This window comes from Hipposideros armiger, unplaced genomic scaffold, assembly GCF_001890085.2.
Source record: "Hipposideros armiger isolate ML-2016 unplaced genomic scaffold, ASM189008v1 scaffold_63, whole genome shotgun sequence".
Classification (NCBI taxonomy): domain Eukaryota; kingdom Metazoa; phylum Chordata; class Mammalia; order Chiroptera; family Hipposideridae; genus Hipposideros; species Hipposideros armiger.
The window spans coordinates 1810151-1832067 of NW_017731413.1; the positions used below are offsets into that span (position 1 = coordinate 1810151).

Sequence of the window (21917 nt, forward strand, 5' to 3'; positions counted from 1 at the left end):
GAAAATATGTACTAATCTTTCACTTCTAAAATCCTACTAAAATGACAAGGTCTAGAGAATGGGAAAGAAGATAACAAAATGTTGGAGGCTAGAACGCAAAAGAAAATAACTGACTTAGCAGAACCGAGAAAACAGACTCCTAAAAGCATTACAGAAAGACAAAAGCAATGAAATTGATACTCCAGAACTCGCAAAATGCTCAGAAATTTAGGTCACTAAGTCCATCCAAAGGTGGGAATGAGGGTGGGCCCAAGAACAGAAGTATTAGGAATTCTGGGAAGATGGCAGCAATGCAGGCATAGTTTTTTTTTTTTAATGCCCTGAAGCCTCCATTAAAAGCAGACACAGCAACTAAAACAGCAAAATTAAAAGTGCACAGACAACATTAACAACAAGACCATGTTACAAGACAAAGTATCCCCACAAACCCCAAGACGGGAGTGAGGGCAAACTGAGAGCTGCCAGACTTACACGGTAGTAACATCCATATAGGAAGCAGCAGAGTGAAGCATGGGGAATACCCACCTAAAAAGAGAAAAATCCCAAACGAGCCAAGTGCCATTCACTGACAAGCGCAGAGGACCAAAACAAGAGCTACAGAAACTGAGTGCAAGGTGAGACTGATGGTCTGGAAGGGCTGGCGCAGTCTGGGCCCTAGGAATTCTCAAAATTAGCCAGGACAATCCTACAAGGAGGAGAAACTGCTGGGAATAGAATCCAAATTGAGCAGAACTAGGATAATAGCAGCAAAGGAAAGAGGTCTAAATAAATTGAGGGAAGGGGACAAAACAAAGCGATCTTCAAAAGCACAAGGCCCTGTTTTTAGCGCTTCATGAAAACAACAGGAGGAGGAGCTGCAGAGCTGTGAAGCTGTACAGAAATGCTGTTGTTCCCCACTCCCTCAAGGAGTTCAGGAAAACTGACTTTGTGTAAAACAGAAAAAAATCGTCACTGCATCCCAAAGTTACTACGAGAAAAGAGAATAAAGTGCAGAACCATGCTCCTACAGACAATGGAAGCAAACAAGAAGAATCCCTAGAGTAAAGGGCGCCAGACAAACTGAGGGTAGGGTTCGAGTTGAGAGCAGGGATCCAGTGAAGGTTTACACACTAAACACTGAGTGAGACCCTACACCTACCCCCAATTTCCCCCCCGCTCAGCACTGAGAACCTTCAGCCATGTCTGACAAGACCAGGACAAAAGACAAAAAGACAAAGGCTCCCCATCCAAACGACCTTCCAGAGCTCTCAGTCAACACGCAGAGCTTTCAGTCAGCATTGTACTGCCAATCTCTGCTAGCGAATGATTACTACACAGATGAGGATGGTCTTTAAAATAAGAGACCAAAACAACCAGACAGAAAAAAACAACTTGGAGGGAAGAGCAACTATGCCAGAAAATTTAATTTTGAGAAAAAAAAATTATATAGATATCTACACATATATATGTATAATTTATATATTATTTATAGATCCATCCATCCTCAGAGAAATAAGAGAAGATATTTCCTCTATGAAACAAGAACACAATGCTCTTCAAAAGGATAAACTATAAGAATCAACTTTCCAGCATTAAAAATACAATGGTAGAAATAAAAAACTCAACAAAAGGGTTATAAGATAAAGCTGAGGAAATTCCCAGAAACTAGAGCACAGTATAAAAAGATGAAATGTAGACAAAGAAAACTAGAATCTTCCAGAAAGATTAGGGATCAGAACGGCTTCAGACTTCTCAACATGAGCTTTGGAACTTAGAAGAAAATGGAACAATGTCTTCAAAATTTTAGGCTAAAATAATTTCCAACTACATGCAAAGTTAGAATTTTCCTAAATTGCAGGGCCGGCCGAGTGGCTCAGTTGGTTAAGAGCTCGCTCAAGAGTGTGAGCTCTGAGCAACAGCGGTTCGAGTCCAGCCCGAGCTGAGCAGCCGCTGAGCTGCCAATAGGTAGCAGGATGGCTCAGCTAAAAAAAAAAAAGAATTTTCCTAAATTGCATTAAGGTAGGAAACACATTCATAGTACACTTAGTCTACTTATTCATAATAATGACACTAATGACCTAAAAAAAATTTTGTTATAATTACATTGATAATGGGGATTGATAAAAGGGTGTATGCACAAGTCGAAGGTAGGACAGGTGAAAGGAGAAAAAAAACTAAATTTTCACATAGGGAAGTCAGTAGATAAACCCTCAAATATGAAAATCAAGAATTAGCATTATAAGCATGCAATATGGGACATGAAGGTAAAGATCAAAAGAAACATCTAAAAGCTAAAAGTGGTGCTTCTGGAGAATAAGAAATGGGGGAGTCTATTTTTCATAACAAGCCTTATAATACTACTTGAGTCTATAAAGTATGTGCATTGGAACTTTGATAAAAATAAAGTAAATTTAAATAGAACATATAGTTTGCTTATGGCTTCTATATCCACAATCCTTCATGATGGTAAACTAGTCTTTTTTCACAGGATTTTATCCCTGCAATAAACATCTTATTCTTAAAAGGAAAGAAATTTCATTCAGATTTTACTACGATAAAGAAAAATAAAGATAAATCATATAAATGTGGCAAAAAGTATATTTATTGACACAAGTCCAAATACCAAGGCAGATGGGAGAATTCAAATGAATCCTTGATTGTCAAAGTAAACAATCTTCTAGTTCTAAGTCAAGCTGCCTGCCTCATCCACAGAAAAATATGAAACACAAATGGGTTTCATGTAAGCCCATGTGCATAGACTGAATGTACGCCCAAGGCAACATGATCTTAAAGAAATGGTTAAAATACACACGAGATCTGAACCATAGCCGACATGCTCCTCTGCTAGAGTCAGCATTATGTGTGTCAGGAGTTCATCCTCCTCTCACCTGAATTGTAGAATCATCAGAGCTTGAAATAAGAGTCTTCCCATCAGCTGTGAACTGGATGTGCCGTACAGTGTTCTTGTGCCCAGTCCTGGACTGGAAGATTCTGTTGTTTAGGAGTTCTAAAATCTTCAAAGTAGAAAATCACAGAAAATTAATACAAAGAAACTCAGCAACACCCAGGCATTATACCCCAAAGATATTAAATTAAAATTAGATTACAGAAGGGTACAGAATTTCCATCTCATAGTGCTAACAGTTTAAAGACACACAAATGAATGGTACACATACATACATGCACATCTATGCGTGCGCGCACACGCACACACACATACACACACACACACACCCTAAAATAAAACACTCACTGGAACAGACCACATGGCAGTGGGAACCAGCAGTCCTTCTGAGTACTCAATTCATCAGACAAGTGTTAGTCTGGGCTCAGCCTCCAAACAGAAAATGACATTTAAGACGGATGAGAGAAAAAAGAAAAAAACCCAGATGAGCAAGCTCTTTATAAAGCAACACAGAAACAAGGTAAGATAAAGAATGATGAGGGAGGCAGGTAAAGGAAAAGAGGATATGAGTAGGATGGAAGGCAGTGCACTGAGAAGACTTAAAAGGGCTAAAGACTAATCTGCCAAATGCAGAGATTAAGAAAGTGATAACAGAACTCAAAAAGGTTTTCAAATGAACTCATACCCTCCAAAAAGTAAGTATGGTTCCTTTGCCCAAATTAAAATATACTCAAGGAAGCCTAAAGAAAATACAGGGGTGACCGGTTAGCTCAGCTGGTTAGAGCGTGGTGCTGATAACACCAAGGTCACCGGTTCGATCTCCATGTGGACCACTGTGAGCTGTGCCCTCCTTAAAAGAGTCAACTATGCCATTGTAGCATGAAAGCAATGTGTAACCAATGGCTGTTCCCCAATAAATTTTTTTTTTAAATGTACAGATGATGCTAAAATAGGAGATTGCAGAAATGCAAACCAAATCTACATGTCTGAAAAAAGTCACCTCAAAAAGCAAAGGGGATTGTGTGAATGAAAGCCTTCCTGATGAGCAAGCTGGACAATTTCACAATTCCTATGGGAGGAGGGCAGGAAAGCATTAACAGTTGAGCACAGAGGCTCAAAGACACGGGTTTGAATCCTAGCTCTGTCACTTACTGACTTTACAAAAGTTGTGGAAACTAGGCGTTTAGACATCTGTAAAACAGGAATCATAATACCTAGTAAGATCCAGGATGTTACAATGATTCGATGAGAGCATCTGACACAGTAAAACGTCTAATAAATGGTAGCTGTTATTGTTATTTGAAGATCCTAGGCTGAACCACATAAAATTGCCATTTTATAAGTTAATTACAGTCAAATATTGGTAATTTCACACGTTATCTATATTATTTGATGACTTTGAGGGAGATAAGGATAAGACTGTTCCCCACCCCCAGGCAAGACAGAACGGCCCCCTATGATGCCTCTAACCCAGTCTCCACAGCCAAGTACCACCTCTTCCCCAAGTGACGGGTATGAATGAGGCACACGTGTGTTTTGTGAGTTATTTTTATAAACTATAAGGCTTATTTCGAGGTCCTTAGATAGTAAAAATGTAAAGAATTAGTGCTGGCTGGACAACAAGGTAAAAAGAAAAGGGAAACCAAGAATCCTTTAGAAATAAATTATAATATACAACAGTTTGAGAGATGAGACTGAGAGGGAATGTACAAGCATTCCTTGCTTAACAAACATCCACAATACATTTTTCCAGACTAGCACCCATATTCACAATTAATAAATAATGTTTCAGAATAATAATAAAAAATAATAACCAAAGCCTGCACTCTGAATCCATGCCACAATGCCTATGGCAAACATACAATAACACTGACGTCACTTTCCAAATGCTTTCTTCTTCACTTTGTATATAAACATATAGTCTCCTCTTTGTGGGGCAAGGTGGACTGGAGAATATTTGTGTAATTCCTTATGGAAATGAATCCAGAGTAAAACAAATATAGCTAGTGCCACAATTATTAAGGGATAATTCCAAAAAGCTTGGATGAGAAAAAGTGAGACAAGAAGCCAATGCTCTTCAAGAAACTAGTCTATAACTACAGAAAACATGCTTTTGTGATGAATTTCAATTGTGATGAAATCATTTTTATCCAAAATGATTTTAATATACGATCTTTTTTGTCTTATAACCTGATTTTATTTTCATTTATTTGGTCTTGTTTAATAAGTTAAGAATTTCAGGTGGTGAATAGGTGTACTTCTAATACCTAAAGCAGAACAGTAATAGTTAGTGAAACAGGTAAACCTGAGGGAACTCTCCACTCATACACTCATACTGCCAATGAATCTTACCAGTACCAAAATAGAAACAACTTACACCCTTACACCACTGAGATTCTAAGAAGAGAAAAAAAATGCTCTTTGCATAGTTAGCTGAATCTCTGATAGTATCTGATATACTTGGAGGACAACCAAACAACTAGGTAGAGAATAAGGAACACAAAAAGACAGAAGCTATGAGAAACAGTAGTGAAGGCAATCTGAAAAATATACAACCAACAGGATTGTATTTTTAGTCTAACAGAAGAATGACTAAGAGAAGACTTATTTAGTACATAAGGTTACTATGTCAGGCACATAATTAATTTTAAATAAATAAGGTGTACCGCACAGAATGACCTGAAGACCAGAAGTGAATACCTGAACGGCTCCTTCGTTGCCTCCAAATGCAACGAGCTGCAGACGTGGGTTGAAGCAACAGCAGCTAGCTTGCGCTTCAGTCAGATAATCGATCTGACCTGTTCTTCCATTAATGATCTAATGGAAAGTAAGGCACAATCAGTTATTAGGTTGTATGAACAGTTTTTGTTCTTTAGAACAGAGACCTCAATTGAAAAAAAACAATAATAATAAAACACAGAAAATAACCAACAAGAGCTCCCGGGAGAACAACAAACGCCTATCCTAGTCTCAGCAGCTGCATTTAGCACTTCACGCTTTCATTTCATTTCACTTTTGAGGCTCAAATACATTTCCATAAAATAAAACGAGCTTTAAATGGTTTAAAAAGCAGCTGCTATGCCCACCACCTGAGACACATCTGTCTGATTTGTAATCCCACAGCTACCTCCACACCCTGTTTTCCATTTCTTCACAAAGCCCATTTTAATAGGGCTGGCTATAGGTTGTAAAAATACACTTTTCTGATATTATTCAAGGGGGTTGGTGAAACAAGACTGAGACAGACATTACATAAAAAGACAAATTCAAATTAAAATGGGTTTTATATCCTCCAAATCACTCATGAAACAGTATAAATTAAGATTCCCTTTTCTTTTGGGAGGAGGGGACACTGGAGAAGAAGAACCCATGAGCATAATTTGGGGGGCTGGACTTGTAATGCTTAAACTAAGATGACCCAATTTCATAAAATGTACCAATGCTAATAATTATTTTTTTCAGTCCCACTAATAAAGATGCCTTATCACTCAACTAAAACATGGGACCTGGGTAAACATTTATCAAGCTTAAATCAATTGTCAGATACCTCTCTCTATGTGTTATAAAAGTCTTGAATTATTTTTCAACATGAAATAGGCTGTAATCTTTTTCAGGTATAAGATTATAGGGTCAGTCAATCGAGGTAGCTTTTTCTTTACAATATTTTACCCAACATGTTCTCATCTATCAGATGTTCCAAATAAAGACTGAACTACTAAAAGTTGACTATCTTCTCTCAAAAATCAATTTCCACATTTTTTTAAAGCAGTGACTAAAAAATGTTTTGTTCACTTAAATGGAGCTATTGTCAGTTTAACTATCCTCTAAACTCTCCCACAATCATTGACCTAGAATAAAATGATACTTTTATAGTCAGATGACTTCTTTTTGAAGTCTCACAGTTATGACAACTGTTAAAGAAAGGTTGCACAAATTTAATAAAGCAGGAGGACACTAAACTTGACAAGACAACTGCAGTGGAAAATATCACAAGTGGAAAAATCAGTGCAAAAATCAGTAAACAGGAATCCACATTCAATCCCACATCCCAATTCATTCCAGAAACACAGGGCATTCAGAGCTCCTTATCAACATATTATGGACAATAGTCAAACTTGTAAAATACAGAACAAGCCATATTTAGGTGTGTCTCACAGCTCGACTCTGACCCCGACAGTAGACAAGAAGAAATTACCCAACGCCATAGACAATTTACCCCAGATATCTGTCTCCTGAATTTGGATTCCATCTTGACCCTATAACCAGCTCACCAACTTTTGAAGATGAAAAGGACCTTATAGGCGAAGAACGTGAGGCTCAGAGAAGTGATGCAATTTACTCGAACTCACAGAACTAGCTGACGACAAAGCCAGGAATTGTACCTGGGTCTCCTGAGTGAACAGTCACTGTTCGCTCCACTACAACAAGGTGAGCTTTGCAGCTTTAGAACTTGTTAAGCTCTGCCCTACTCTCTGCCAGTCTGTCTCAAGCTCTTGCTAGCTCTCAACCCTCAATATGCGCGCTCCCTCTACTTCTCTATTCTGTTTCTCTCTTGGTTGTAGCTCAACTTTGCTGTCTCCTTTCATTCTCTCACACATTTCTTGCCCTCTATCTTTCAACAACCAAATCAAGAAAAATCACATGCAAAAATGGCATAAGATCACATTATCACTGCTAAAACCTTTCCCTAAAAATTAATTAGGCACTTCCACAAACCCATCCGGAAAAAAGGATTACTCGAGTTGTATTCGTGCTCTTAAAAAGCTAATGAAGGGCCTAACATAACAAGTAAACTTTCAGAAAATAGTTCACAAGATCATTAGCCCTCACCTATCACAGGGTTTCTGTTCTTCCCAATCCTATGCCTCTCTCAAGGAATCCTCAGGGCAAGGGGGAATGTCTCAGTGACTTACATACAAGCCATGCTGATCCCTGCCTTTCGTCTCTGGCTGCAGCTCTTGGCCAGTGACTCTCAGCCAGGAGTCACTGTCACTCAGCTCCGCATGCTGACACCTCGTGGAATGGGTACCCTACTCAGCTTTCTGCTTGGGCTGGCCAACATGAAAGCAGTATCTTGTGTTTGACCTTCCATGAGGTGTTTGCTCCCTCCTGCTGCCACTACCTAGCACGCTACCTCCACTTGCAGAACTTCTCTATCAGTTCAACACCAACTGCACTGGGCTTCCATGCAGATATTAATAACACGTTCTTTGGGCCCGTTAACACAGTGGTGCTAACCTGTTCTCGAGCCCCAATGATCCTTAAGGCATCTGCTCTCTGTTACCACTACTCAAAACTCCTAACTATCGATCTTCTGCCAGTGGACCCCTGGGGCTCCTTTCTTCTTCAGCAAGGCAAGAAATGCCTCTGGAGTACAACTGTTTGGATCCTAAATGATACAGTCCTTTTAATTTTATGTTATAACCCTTTCCCTCTCAGGGAATGTAAGAAGCATTCAAGAAATATTTCTTGAACAAATGTGTGAGTAAATGAATGAATGAACAGGTATACTTCAGTACGTAAAGTCCAGCTCTTTCCAACTCAGTTCCAATGGGTCAGAGTCCTTCCCACGTAAAGTGATTTTTGTTCTTTGAAAGACCGTTATCCTATCCCTGCAATAAATCTTCCATTGGTATGCCCTTTCCCCTTGCACACTCCAACAGACATGTTTAAATCACTACTGTGGACAAGTTCAAGGTTGTCCTCACGATATCCTAGACTCCAAGCAGGTCAAGGAATGTGCTCACAGATACCAACAGACAAGGAATGAGGTGAGACAAGGATCACCTTTTACCTCTAAATCCTAGCATATCTGAGCCTCAGCTCAAGACCCATATATTATAGTATTCAACTAATATCCACTGAGCATCTGTTAGATACTATACAATTGTACCTGATCCCAAGTCCAAAAACAAACAAGAAAAATTGTGAATTGTGAGTTCAATCAAAACAATTTTTTCAATTGTTTTCTAAAAAAATACTCACTTGCAGACGTCTTGTATTGTCAGCTGCAAGAACCATCACTTCATTTTCTTGAAATGCAACATCTATTTCTTGCTTTAGTACTATAGCAGAGTTCTCACATACTTTCTTTGTCTCCCAGAGCTGATTAAGAGATATAAAAAACTAAAATAAGATTAGTGTATCCTCTGAAATATTATAAAGACAAGTCCTAGTCTTGATGCAAGAAAACAAACCATGCTTCACACTCAAAATGCCTAGAGTGCCAGAAATTTTTCAATTATTAGATTATAATTCAACAATAAATATTTATTGATTACATGCTATACAAGAAGCAGTTAGTATTAAAATTAATGGGTGCTAGAGCCAAAATGCCTTAGTTATGAATTCTAGTTCTACCTGAAATTGTAACTTTGGGCAGGTTACTTAACCCTGTGCTACTCAAAGGTAAGGACCTCCTCCTGCTGGTTGCCAAACTGTCTGATACCTAGATAAGGAGCCTGTACCAGAATGTAAATCAACAAAACACCATACCCACTGTTAACAGTATTCATTTCTTTAACAACATTTTCTTGATGAAAGAAGCAGTGCATTGATTTACATTCTGGAACAGGCTTATTGAGATGGGTTCTTTAAGTAGCGCTAACTTAACCTTTCTGTGTCTGTTTCCTCAGCTGCAGAAAGAACTATAATGAGAATTAGCAAATGAATACATGTAGCACTTTGCACATCAGGCATACAGTAAATGCTAAATAAATTTTAGCTACAATTTGTACAAAACACTGTATTAGATGCTACAGGGACAAGCCAGGGTCCCTGGCCTCAGCGAGTTTATAATTTAAAATGTGTGAATAAGTCAGAGGAGCAGTAGAGCACTGGGGGTGAGTAGTAAATCAAGTCTATACCTAAATTCAAGGCAGAACTCGATAAGTACCATAAGAAAATGACAGTTATATGGCATTAAAGGAGAGACACTCCCCCCAAATGGAATACTAGGAAAGGCTTCCCAGAAGCCTCCCTCTGGGGTGCTTGCTTGCAGGATCATCAGGATTTTAACAAGGGAGGCATACGAGGAAGAAGGGTATTCCAAACATAAGAAACCAGAGAAGCAAAAGTACAGAGGCAGGGAACTACAGGGTGTTCGGGAAATGTGAGCAGTCTAGTGTAGGTTACCTGTAGAAATAAACTAGAAGACAGGCTGCAGCAGAATGAGGCCATACTGTGGAGAAGTTTAATGGTAAACTTAGGAGTACATTTTTACTGTAGTAGGCAAGGGAGACACTCTCTGTTTTTGAGCAAAAACGATATGACTGTAGTATGTACATGAGGAAAATATCTTGGAAGCAGCATGTAGAAAAACCAAGAAAGAAAAGGCTTGCGGCAGAAACTGATACAAGAGAGGCCACAGGTAATGAGCATCTAAACTTGAAATGGAAAAGTACAACAGAAATAAATGATAGACAATGGAAAGGTAGAATCCATTAGAATTGGTGAGTAACTGGATATGTGAATTCAAGGTACAGGAAAGAGTCAAAAATTACTCTGAGAAATCAAATGTAATATATTTAAATTAACCAAAATACAGTTTAATCATTGCACCTGGCTCACAGTAATACACTCAGTGAACACGTAGTGAATGAGACTGTACAGTCCATAAAACAGCACTTTTCAAGGATAAATGTGAATCTAGTAGTTTCCCGTTTTACTTCCCCCAATACTGCCCAACAATTTCTTAGTTTACAGGAGGTTTGGCTTACCATCAGTAAATGTTTAAAATGAAAATCTCAGTATTGCTCACCCTGATTGTCTGGTCATCAGAAGATGTCAAAAATGATGATCCATCAGGAGAAAACATCACACAATGAACCCAACTTAAATGTCCTCTGCAGTCAGCTACTTTTAGACAAGAGTCCATATTCCACAACTACAGAATAAACACAGCATATAGGAAATCACATTCATAAGCATCTATATACAAAATGACTTCTGCAGATTATTCATTGTATCATTATTTTTAATAGCAAAAAACTGGAAACCCAAATGACCATCAAAAGGAACAACTGAGGGCCGGCTGAGTGGCGCGATGGTTAAGAACTGGCTTGGGATGCCAGAGGGCCCCGGTTCGGATCCCACATATGAGGGCCAGTGACACTGCCCTCCACAGCTAAGATGCTGAACAACAGCTCAACCTGGAGCTGGGCTGCCGTGAGTCACCGGCAATGGCGTAGGCTGCAGCCCCTGTGGCAGTGGGTTGCCATGGGCTACCATGTGTAGCCAGCAGCCAGCAGCCACTGTGAGCGGCTGTCCAGAAGCCGGCGACTGATCTGCCTCGCCCGGGAAGAGTGCAATGATGGTGCCAAATTGGGCCAGTGAAGCAACATCCTCTACAACTAGACTGAAGAACAAAACAACAGCAACTTGTCTGTTCCCCTTCCCCCAATTCCCCAATAAAAATCTTAAAAAAAAAAAAAAAAAGGACCAACTGAATAACTATTTATCACATAATGGAAACTATGAGGCCATAAAAAGTAATGACAAAAGCACCTTAATAATGGCTAGTCTCTAGGATATGTTGTTTACAGAAAAAAGCAAGTAGTATATATACTTCTGCAGAAGAGTATACATATTATACTATATATATGTGTGTGTGTATATGTGTGCATGTGTGTGTGAGTGTGTGTGTGTGTGTGTATATATAAGATGAGAAACAAATATGTAAATGTATAGATGGACACAGATGTGGAGATAAATAATACATATAAATACCCGCTTATATATGCAAAAAGAAACATTGAAATGTTAAAAAAAATGTTTACCTATGGGGAGAGATAGAAAAAAATGGAAGGGAAAGGACAGTGATGAAAACAAGACTTCTCTGAATGTAATTCACTATAAAGCTTTGATTTGGAATCATGCATACATTTTATGTGTTTTTTAAAAATCAATCGAAGAAAATAGATGAATATAAGAAGCTTCCATATTCAGGCTATTTTCCACTGTCATCTAATCCTCATTTTAACTGATTGCAGAACCCTACAATAAATAAACGTACTAATTGTGCATGTACACATTTCTCCTGTTATTCATGCTTATTACAAATTGTCAATGTCTGCCACCGCCTGCCTGTATTTTATCCTGAGTTCTGCTGTAAATTACTCAAATATATTCCAGTCTAATGAAGTACCATATGTGCCTGAGTTCCTCTCATTACACTCTGAATTACAGACCTACTTTATGATTTCAGAACTACCACGGACAAAATAAGTACTTCATCACATACCCAGTGGTTTTCAATCAGTGAATTCTATGGTTACGAATTAATTACATGAAATTTTCTCTGCCTTATCTCTAGAGTCCAAGTGGGACATACAGAGCTAAAGTACAGAGATGAAAGTGGTTCCACAACTGAAAAGTCTCCCTTGAAATCCTTCACTCTCTTCCCTTCTGGTTCTCCCTTATCATTTCTTTGTCACTCAGAGCCTCCAAAACCAAGTTCTAGAAGAAAGACAATGTTTCCTGAAGCTTTGTAAGAATAGGTTAAAGATTTTAAAAAATAGTGGGAAAGGCAGAAAGAGGGGTTGCTCCTCCACAACTCCTAAAAATCCTGACAAAATCCAGAAACGGGAAATTTCTGACAATACCTACCTTGAGGATCTATCTACAGGTATGGCGCAAGATCTCCTAGCAGATCTGAATCTTTCACTCCAAGGCAGCGGTTCTCAACCTTTCACAGGGGTCGCCTAAGACCATCGGAAAACACATATTTTCCGATGGTCTTAGGAACTGAGACACCGCTCCTCTATCCGTCTCCAGGCCCACATGCAGACACGCCCACATAGGAGGACCCGGCAACCCCTGCGAAAGGGTCATTCGACCCCCAAAGGGGTCGCGACCCACAGGTTGAGAACCGCTGATCCAAGGCCTCTGCCTAAGAGAATACTGCCCACAGCACCCTAACTCTTCCCACTGTTTCAAACAGGACAGGTGCTTATTCGCACTCACTGCCTCTGCCTCCAAAGGAAGGATTCTTGGCAGCAAAGTTCTTCAGTGTTAGTTGCACTGCTACACTTAGAACTAGGAGGACGTCATCCACTCACTCTCATTTTATCTGTATCTCCATGCTGAAGAGCTATAGCTCAACAACTCTCCCCCACACACACACACACACACCTTCATAGTAAGAGGCAAGTTTGGCAAACTCTCATTGCTGAAATAAGCACAAAACAGCACAGAAGAAGTGCTTGCGGCAGTCAGGCTTCCTTTGACGACAACCTATAAACCAGGTGAATTTCCCTATTTCCAGATAAAGGCCCATCCCCATCTTCTTGGGCTATAATCACAAGGGGCTTCAAATTACCTGGTGGTAAAACTCTTTCAAGGAATGAGTAGTAACAAAGCTTGGAAAAAACAAATCCTTCTTTGGAGGAAAAATGTCAGAAAATTCACTGCTTTTTGAAAAATATTAGCAATCACTGGGTGGGATTCTTCCAGGGCCAGTTAGGTACAGGCTCTCAATATAAAATCTATCATCAGGTAAGTGCAAAATTATAAATATAAACAAGTAATTTATAAGAGTCATTTTATTCATTAGTGCTTAGCAATGAACATCCTAGGTTAACCGATTCTAAATTTAACTACCATCTTAGCCTTCTCAGTGATCTAAGAAATCTGAACTGGACTCATTGCTCATCATTTCTTTCACAGAAGAGTCTATCCCTATATTGTTTAAGAGATGTCATGTTTCTTGGCATCTGTTGCACTATTTCTCCAGATCGTGGCACATACTGGCCATTCAACAATTACTTGTTAAATGATACCATCATCCCCAGTATGATTTGTCACAATGTCAAATTAAGTCTTTAATCACTGCTAAAGTAATAAAGCTATACAGTTTAATATCCTAAAGCTATAGGTCACTATGCTATGAAGAAAATATTCTATAATTCCTCAAGAAAACATCCTCAGCAGTTAATGGTTTAAGCAGCCCATTCTTCATCATCTCTGTACCTCTGGAGACCCAGACTTCACAAAGCAAATTCAACTACTCACCTCCACACAGTAATGGGACAAAGCCACCACTGCCAAAAGGTCACAGGGGGAGAAGTCACAGTACTGGATGGTGCTGTGATGGCCTGTATGGATTTCTGCCAATAGACCACTGGTATGAATGTCAAAAAGCTGTCAACATAAAAGAGAGATATATATGAAAGTAAAATATTTTTTAAAATAAGCTATGCCCAAACTGAATCTAAATTTATTTTTAAAAGAATATCCTCCCATTTCAAATATAAAGTATAAATCCTGGAAAAATAATATAATTACTGATAATTGGCACAATTATTGTCAGTCATAATTAAGATACAAATCAATATATGTATACGTTTAAAATACTGCTCATCTTGAAACATGTTTCCTATAAAAGAAATTTATCACAGATGATCTCAAGTTGGCCTAGAAAGAAATAAAATCTTTGTGAATAAATGGATGGACTAGCCAAATTAACATACAGAGCAGTTCTCCCTAATGATTGTTTATTCAAGAGAAAATGGATACTCACAAATGAAGATGATCAAAATAATACAGAGCAGAGGCATGCTAAAATGAAATTAGCTCAATCACTTCTAGTTCTCTTCAGAGCTAACCAATTAGTCCATTACAATGAATCATTTTCCCATTTTTGAACCAAAAAAAGAACTATTTTTGAGTAATTCAAGCTTCTTCATTTCGATTTTTAAAAGATGTTTAAATGCTGAATATACTCTTCCAAAACTTTTTGCCAAATATTAAAAACATTTATACCAATGTATATAATAAGTACAGCGATTTACAACCAAGGCAGTCTTTAAAAAAAGCTTCCATAGCTTCCAACAGGAGCCATGACAATGTTCTGTGAATGCACAGATGTGTAAGCAGCATGGCATCAAAGAAATCATACTGAAACTTCCCAGGACAGGTTGTTCTTAAGAACTACTGGCTGAGAGAGATAGAGGAAACTTGGCAAATATGGACTAGGCAGCTGTCCCAATTACTGGGTGGCAAAAAGAAAAGGCCTAACAATAGGAGTGGGCTAACAACACAAGAGTTGAGTTGAAAAGGACAATGGAGAGACCAAAGAGTAAGAAATTGGGATCTACATGTAGTTAAGGGTGATCTTGGGTAACTTTATTTTAGCAGGTAAAGTAAGGAACTGGTCTAGATTTTTAAAATAGAAAGGCACTTCATACAACATAAAATTATTTTCTTCTCTCACTAGAACATATCTTTTAAAATGTTCAAATTCTGCTCAACACCATCAGTCATTAGGAAAATACAAATCAAACCACAATGAGATACCACTTCACACCTAACAGGGTGGTTATAATAAAATAATAGAAAATAACAAGTTTTCACAAGCATGTGGAGAAATTGGGACTCTTCTACATTACTAGTGGGAATGGTGCAGACATTATGGAAAATTGTAGTTCCTCCAAAAGCTAAATATAGAATTGCTATATGACCCAGCAATTCCACTCCTAGGTGTATACACAAAAGAACTGAAAGCAGGGCCTCAAACAGATACTTGCACACCAGTGTTCACAGCATTACTCACAAGAACCAAGAGGTGAAAACAATCCAAGTGTCCATCAACAGATGAAAGGATAAACAAAATGTGGTGTATCCATATGATGGAATACTATGTAGCCATAAAAAGGAATAAAGTTCTGATACATGGTATGGATGAACCTTGAAAATAGTATGCTAAATGAAATGAGCCAAACACCAAAGGTCCAATACTTTGTAATTCCACTTACGTGAACTATGTAGAATTGGCAAATTCATAGATTAGACATTACCAGGGGTTCAGGGAAAAGGGAGTGGGGAGTTTTACTTATTGGTTACAGAGTTTCTGTTTGGGGTAATGCAAAAGTTTTGGAAATAGTGGTAATAGTTGTAAAGCAATGTGAATGTAATTAATGCCACTGAATTGTACATTTAAAAACGGTTAAAATGACAAATTTTACATATATTTTACAACAAAAATATTTTTAATCTTGGGCCAGCCGAGTGGCACATTGGTTAGGAGTTGGCTTGGGACGCCAGCCCTAAGCATCAGGGCCCCGGTTCGGATCCCACATGAGGGCCAGTGATGTTGTGCCCTCTACAGCTAAGATGGTGAACAACAGCTCAACCTGGAGCTGGTCTGCTGTGAGTCACTGGCTACGGCATAGGCTGCAGTGGGGCTGGCCAGCAGCAGGTGTGAGCTTTCGTGAGCTGCTGTGAGTGGCCGTCCATTGGCCGGCAAGCAACTGCCTCACCCGGGAAGAGCGCAATGATAACACCAACATAGACCAGTGAAGCGACGTCCTCCACAACTAGACTGAAGAACAAAAGAACAGCAACTTGTCTGTTCCCCTTCCCCAACTCCCCAATAAAATCTTTAAAAAAAAATCCAAAACATTTTTAATCTTCAAATCTTACAAATGTAATGGTTCCTTTTCTGTTCTTATAGTCTTTCACAAAACACAAAAGGTGGTATTTTTCCTTCAGTTTCCTGCTAAAGGGATATAAACCTATGAACAACCAAGATCCAAGGGTCACAGTTACTAGACCAGTAACAATAACATAAACAGTCCCTCAGTGAGTTTTTATATAACTATATGGTATATTTTAACAGTGTTCTTTAAAATGTAATATCTGGGATGGGAGGACTAGCAAGAGTTTGGTAAAAGAATACACACTTTCAGTTATAAGAAATAAGGTCTGGGGCCAGCCAAGTGGCTTAGTTGGTTAAGAGTTGGCTTAAGAGAGTGGGCTCTGAGCAACGGGGCCGCTGGTTCAACTCCCACATGGGCCAGTGACATTGTGCCCAAGCTGAGCTGTCGCTGAGCTGCCAACAGGTGGTAGGATGGCTCAGCTGGTATAACAACAAGACTGCCTGTTCGATGGTAGACTATGCCCACCCGCAACTAAGACTGAATACGGCACCTTGAGCTGAGCTGCCGCCAGGATGGCTCAGTGGATAGAGCGTGTGCTCTTAACAACAAGGCTGCTGGTTCAACTCCTGCATGGGATGGTGGCTACGCCCCTCCTCCCCACAACTAAGATTAAACACAGTGCCTTGAGCTTAGAGGCCACAAGATGCCGACAGGAAGCCAGATGGCCACTGGCACCCTCCACAACGAAGATTGAAGAACAACTTGTCTGTTCCCCTTCCCCAATTCCCCAATAAAATCTTAAAAAAAAAAGAAAAAGAAAAAAAAATAAGGTCTGATCTAATGTATAATATGGTGACTATAGTTAAGAACACTGTATTGTATAATTGAAATTTGCTGAGAGTAGTACTTAAATGTTCTCACCAAAAAAAGGTAAATATGTGAGTTAACAGATATGTTAATTCAATTGGGGGGAATCCTTTCATAATGCATACATATATCAAATCATCACGTTATATACTTTAAGTATCTTACAATCTTTTTGTCAATTAACCTCAATAAAGCTACAAATAAAATTGTAATATCTCTTATTCAAGTTTTTTTAAATTATTATTAGACTGTAATGTCGCTGAGCCATAAATCAGAAAACCTGGCTCTTGAAATCATGATGTAACTTTGGACAAATTATTTGGCCATTCTGAACCTCAGCTGCCTCCTTATTATCATAGGGCTACTGCAATCTGCTGTGTCCCTTGAATATTTCTTTAAAAAAAAAATGATCTGTGAGAGCACTCTGAATACTACAAATATAAGCTATTAGATTTGAAAAAGGAGGAAGGCATTTTCCTGTCATTTACTTTTTTTGCATCTTCCTCATTTACTTCATCGAAATCTCACAATCATCCTCATTCATTGATGGCCATTTCTCTCTATCAGAATCACAAAATAATAACATTTTAGGGGTAACAAAGCACTCTGAAAATCCTAAACCAATGTATTCAAACTTGTAGAACACAAAAAGTCATGCAGAAAGTATTCCGTGTTCTTAATTAATTTGAGAAACACTTGATTAAACAACATAAATTGTTTCTTTACTGTAGGAGTTCTTGAGGCCTTAAATATGTTAGTACACACCAAGTACCTGTAATGGGGGATGCAATCAATACATAACATTCTCCAAATCTGTATGACTATGGAGACCTTTTCTCAAAAGACCTAGTGACATCCCCTAGAGCATAGTTCTGAGAACTATGAGAGGTTAGGGGACCTGCCCCAAATCATATAGCTATACTTTATATCAATGAACAATGTAAAATGCAAAAATCAACAGAAATTTTAATTTTCTTTAAATTAGACTAAATTTGGCTTGTTAAAATACTAGTACTTACAAAGACTTTATTTTTTGCTGCCACCATTATCCTAGATCCATCAGAAGACCATGAACAGCATTTCACTATCACTTCCAAATCCTCTTGAGGCTCCTCTGAATTTAGGAAGAACTGCTTCATCTTAATGCTCTTCTTCTCATTGGCTGATTTCACATCCCAAAACTTCGAATTACAAAAAGAAATAAGAAAAAGAAAATTTAAGTTTTAATCTCAAATCACACCACTAGAATTCCACCTGGATTAAATATCCCACAAATTATTCACTTTACCTAATGGATTATTTTTACTTATGCATGACTTTTTATAAGGCTTTTAAATTAAGTACTCCAGTTGCAATCAGCACATTCCTTAAAAAAAAAAATTAGAAGCACTGCCTGAAATGTAGAATGCAAAACTAAGTAAAATGTTAAAAGAGCTTGCATGGTGTGGAGGAGGCTAAAGATTAAGAGATGACAGTAAGGATGTGTTTGGAAGAAAGTGAGATGCAGATGCATGACTTGCCACTGCTGCCCTCTGCTGTGCTAGGCATGGAGTATGCTACACTTCATATCTGTATGCACAGCATGGACACTACCCAAGACCCAGTCCCAGCGGAGTTAGAACCTAGCAGAGCATCCAGAGACATAAGGAAGTCCCTGAAAACAGAAAACAGAGAATATGCTGAAAGAAAGCAAGCCACCTTGTGTGCTTGGTGGGGTCAGACGGGACTCTAAAAACAACTGGATCCTGAGGAATGGGATACAAAAGACAAACCTACTCACTTAGCAGAGCCACTTGAGCAGCACCAAAGACAAAGGCCTTCAAGAAGACACATCTTTTCACTCCCTGGGCTTTGAGCAGTGTCCCAGCTTCACAGACTAATAATGGCTACCATGCCCAGACCAAGAGTTGGCCAAAGACAAGGACATAAAAAAAGGTGCTTTTCAGACTTTAACTCAGGTTTCAAAGCACAGCTCCAAGGAAACTCAACTTTTCTGGCCAGGCACATTTTTAAATCTCTCGAGTTTAGAAAAGTATTATATACACTTAGAAATACAGCCTTGCAACAATTGTGGATAAGTTGAAGAGACATCAGATACTACAATAATTAGCTTTTCTTGATACTAAAAAAGGACCAAAAAAATCTAAACATAAATGCCAGAAGCTTCAGTCACATCAGCCAGAATATATGAGAAATCCCTTTCTAGTTCCCTCTTAATAAGAAAAATAAAACAAGCAGCCTGGGTTTTAGAAAAAGAAAATTAACCCTACCTAATTTTAGTACATCTGTCTAAACTACATCTTCTGCATGTAGGCCTGACTTGAGCTCCTGTCCAAGGAGTGACAAAGTTCCACACTCTGAGGGACCAAGTAAATACCAGCATTTCATTCTGAGCAAGTCACTGCACTGTATTTAGGGACCCATGTGTACCCTGGCCCTTGTGTGGTTTAAATGGCAATTTTTAAATAAAACTCACATTTTGAAATAGTTTATCATCAGGGCCTGAAGAACACACGCTTATCAACCTGATACCCTAACAAAATGCTTAGATTACAGAGCCATCTGGGGCAAGAAATAATTGTATAACCCTCATCCTCTCAGAAAGTAAAAGCTTTAGAAGACTTTGACCTTGAAATGTTGTTATCCAACATCATTTTGCAGGATCTCTGCTTACGATGTGTCACTAGATCAGTGTGAACCAGCCAACAATATTGGCTTAATAGCACTCTGGGAAAGCTGCCACCACACGGCAGTTCTCACCACGAGTGCAGCAATGTCTGTCCCCTGCTGCTAGTGCTCTGTGCTCTACAATCACATTTTGATACATGTGAAATCAAAATTCTGTCCATGAAAATTTTAATTTATTTTTCTTTTGAGTTTGAGAAGTCTTAATTTGATTTGAAGGACACAGCAAAGGTTTATTATCTTGAACACATTTATTAGCCACTGTGTAGTCACTTTGAGGTTGTACAAATAAATCAGATATAGATACTACTCTCAAGGAGTTTACAGGCCAATAAAGGAGGAAGGACAAGCACATAAATGACTCTAACACCAGATATGTCAAATGTGTCATTTGAGAGGTAAAGGTACAGCACAATGGGAATGCTATACCCAAGCTGTGCGCTTAAGGGAACACTTTTTGCTGAGGTGGTCACCTCACTCTCCTCCCTAAAGATTAGCCTACTTTATACCACCTTAGAGAGCCAGAATTTCAACACCAGGAAGACAGGAGGCTTTTTTTAAACCGGTTAAAGCCCAAATGCCTAGTACAATATCTGGCATATCGTAAGTATTCAACAAATGATCAACTTTAAGTGAATAGGCACATTATTTCCATGTGGCAAGCACAGGTGAGTAGACAACAGCATTACTGAAAGAAATAGAGTTCAGGTTAAAGATACAGATAGAATACACACATTCATCTCCACACCCTCCCAAAACCCACTAAGACAATAGTAAAGAGAATTTTTCTCTCTAGGCATAATTCACAAGGTGAAGGAGTATGAAGGAGGAGATAACAGCAACAAAACTGTAAAGGCTACAAAACAGAAACACAAGTGACAAAAAGACTCCTAAAAATTGAATCCTGAGCCCACAGTGAGGAAAGCCACGAAGCAGCCCAATTCACACGGCAGAACTCCAAAAATGCTCAGGAAGTGTCGCATTGGGTACTTTCTGGTAAAGGTGGAACTAATCAGGAGGAACTGATGAAAGAAAGTCCCTTGAAATCCCCTCCCCTAATACGCAGTCCAGGTTGCTGTGCCCAACTCTGACTGCAGAATAGAAGGTTACTCTACAGCTGACACAGCTGAGAGTAGGATCACCATTCTGAAAGCAGGGAGATGAGGAAACAGTCTCCATTCCAAAAGATGAGCGCTCCGCCTAGACATCTTCGCAGAACTTGCCTGCCAGACCTACACCCTACAAGCAGAAGACGGAAGACTTCCCACCAGATCAACACAAAGGATCTAAAGAGCCTGACATCGGGAGCTGACCATCAAAAATGACAGCCAGATAAACCTACAGGGGAACGTATAATAAATAAAGTTCACAATTTCCTATCAGTTTTTTCGTAGTGCACTCCTGAATACAAAGGGTGCCCAAAAAATGTATACACATTTTAAGAAAGGAAAAAACTGTTTAAAATTGTAATATAGTGAATGACACTAGCATTCATTTGATTAACACGGTCTTTTGAGCGAACGTCATACTGCACATTACTACCATAATTCAATTCAACTTCAAAAAGTAATACACATAGACAACATCTCTTAAAATGTGTACATTTTTTTTTGGCACCCCTGGTATAAACAGATATATAAGGATCAGGCAACTATTGGGTTGTCGGAAAAGTTATGACATATTTTTGTTTTTCGTTGCAAAAATGCATCATGACTTTTCCAACAACCCAATAATACATATTTCTAAAATGTATACAGAAACCAAAACTAACAAATAGAAAAAAGAAAACAGCAACTATACAAAAATATGAAAACTTCAAAAACACTATTATTAATATCTACAAAAAAATAAAAGATAATGCATCCATGAAACAAGAATAACACAAGATTAAAAAGGGGACTGATCATAAGAATGGGTACTTAAGGGCCGGCCAAGTGGAGCGTTGGTTAAGAGCTGGCTTGGGACGCCAGCTCTGAGCAGCAGGGGCCCCGGTTCGGATCCCACATGGGGGCCAGTGACACTGCCCTCTACAGCTAAGATGGTGAACAACAGCTTGACCTGGAGCTGGGCCTTTACAATTTGACCTCACAGATCTCAAAAGATTT

General features: G+C 38.8%; 1 protein-coding gene across 2 annotated transcripts in view; it reads right to left on the reverse strand.

The window, feature by feature from the left end:
* APAF1 (apoptotic peptidase activating factor 1) overlaps positions 1 to 21917 on the reverse strand; it is a 66142-nt gene that overhangs the window by 13510 nt on the left and 30715 nt on the right. For both annotated transcript variants that reach the window (XM_019641739.1, XM_019641738.1), the window contains exons 17-22: positions 18147 to 18308; positions 13895 to 14023; positions 10644 to 10769; positions 8870 to 8989; positions 5585 to 5701; positions 2868 to 2993 (exon numbers count right to left, since the gene is read on the reverse strand). In XM_019641739.1, coding sequence (XP_019497284.1) covers positions 2868 to 2993; positions 5585 to 5701; positions 8870 to 8989; positions 10644 to 10769; positions 13895 to 14023; positions 18147 to 18308 — 780 coding nt within the window. The remainder of the gene's footprint in view (positions 1 to 2867; positions 2994 to 5584; positions 5702 to 8869; positions 8990 to 10643; positions 10770 to 13894; positions 14024 to 18146; positions 18309 to 21917) is intronic.